General features: G+C 58.7%; 2 protein-coding genes across 2 annotated transcripts in view; both read left to right on the top strand.

The window, feature by feature from the left end:
* The window catches only part of EMH_0001880 (uncharacterized protein), a gene marked incomplete at both ends in the record, with an annotated part of 2,512 nt that extends 2,254 nt beyond the window's left edge, over nucleotides 1-258 (top strand). Inside the window, one exon of the mRNA XM_013495750.1 lies at nucleotides 3-258. Within this exon, the coding sequence (XP_013351204.1) occupies nucleotides 3-258 (256 nt within the window). The remainder of the gene's footprint in view (nucleotides 1-2) is intronic.
* Nucleotides 259-419: 161 nt separating this feature from the next.
* EMH_0001870 (uncharacterized protein) overlaps nucleotides 420-629 on the top strand; it is a gene marked incomplete at both ends in the record, with an annotated part of 1,557 nt that continues 1,347 nt past the window's right edge. The window contains 1 exon segment of the mRNA XM_013495749.1: nucleotides 420-629. Coding sequence (XP_013351203.1) covers nucleotides 420-629 — 210 coding nt within the window.

Genomic DNA, 629 nt, shown 5'->3' with positions numbered 1-629 from the left:
TCGTGCGGAGTGTCTCCGACACAGACCCTGCCACCACCACCACCAGCAGCGATTGCAGCAGCAGCAAGGACTGCAGCAGCAGCAGCACCGCAGCATCCACAGGAAGAATCCAAGACTCCGAGGAAATTCCAGCCGATACAGACGCTGCAACTTCACCTGGTGGCACAGCAGGAGGCAGCAGCAGCAGCACCAACTGCAGCAGCAGTAGCAACGCGAAGAAGGGGGTCCGGCGCAAGAAAGGCAATGAGATATACTTAGGTTGGGGCCCCCGCGCAAAGGCATGTCAAGACTTTCGTGTGTATGACACGTCTACTGTTCGCAGTGCTGTTTCCTTATTGGGGTCTGTGCCCTGGCAGATAAACAAAGAGCTGTTGCACGTGCTGCAGGCAGCATGGGCAGCTGGCGAGAGCCTAGGGAAGATGCCTTCGCGCAACTCTGTGCCCATCGACGACCTGCTGCAGCAGCATGAGGCGCAGCAGCAGCAGCAGCAGCAGCAGCAGCAGGGCGGCACCACCACCACGAGCAGCGCCAGCACTAGCAGCAGCAGTGAGAAGCGGTCGTTGCTCATGCGACATCTGATGCAGCAGGAGACTCGAATGAAGAGCGAGCGACCTTCGTTTCTGTTGAAA

This window comes from Eimeria mitis, genomic scaffold, assembly GCF_000499745.2.
Source record: "Eimeria mitis Houghton genomic scaffold, Emh_scaff173, whole genome shotgun sequence".
Lineage (NCBI taxonomy): Eukaryota > Apicomplexa > Conoidasida > Eucoccidiorida > Eimeriidae > Eimeria > Eimeria mitis.
This window is presented reverse-complemented; position numbering and strand designations above follow the sequence as displayed.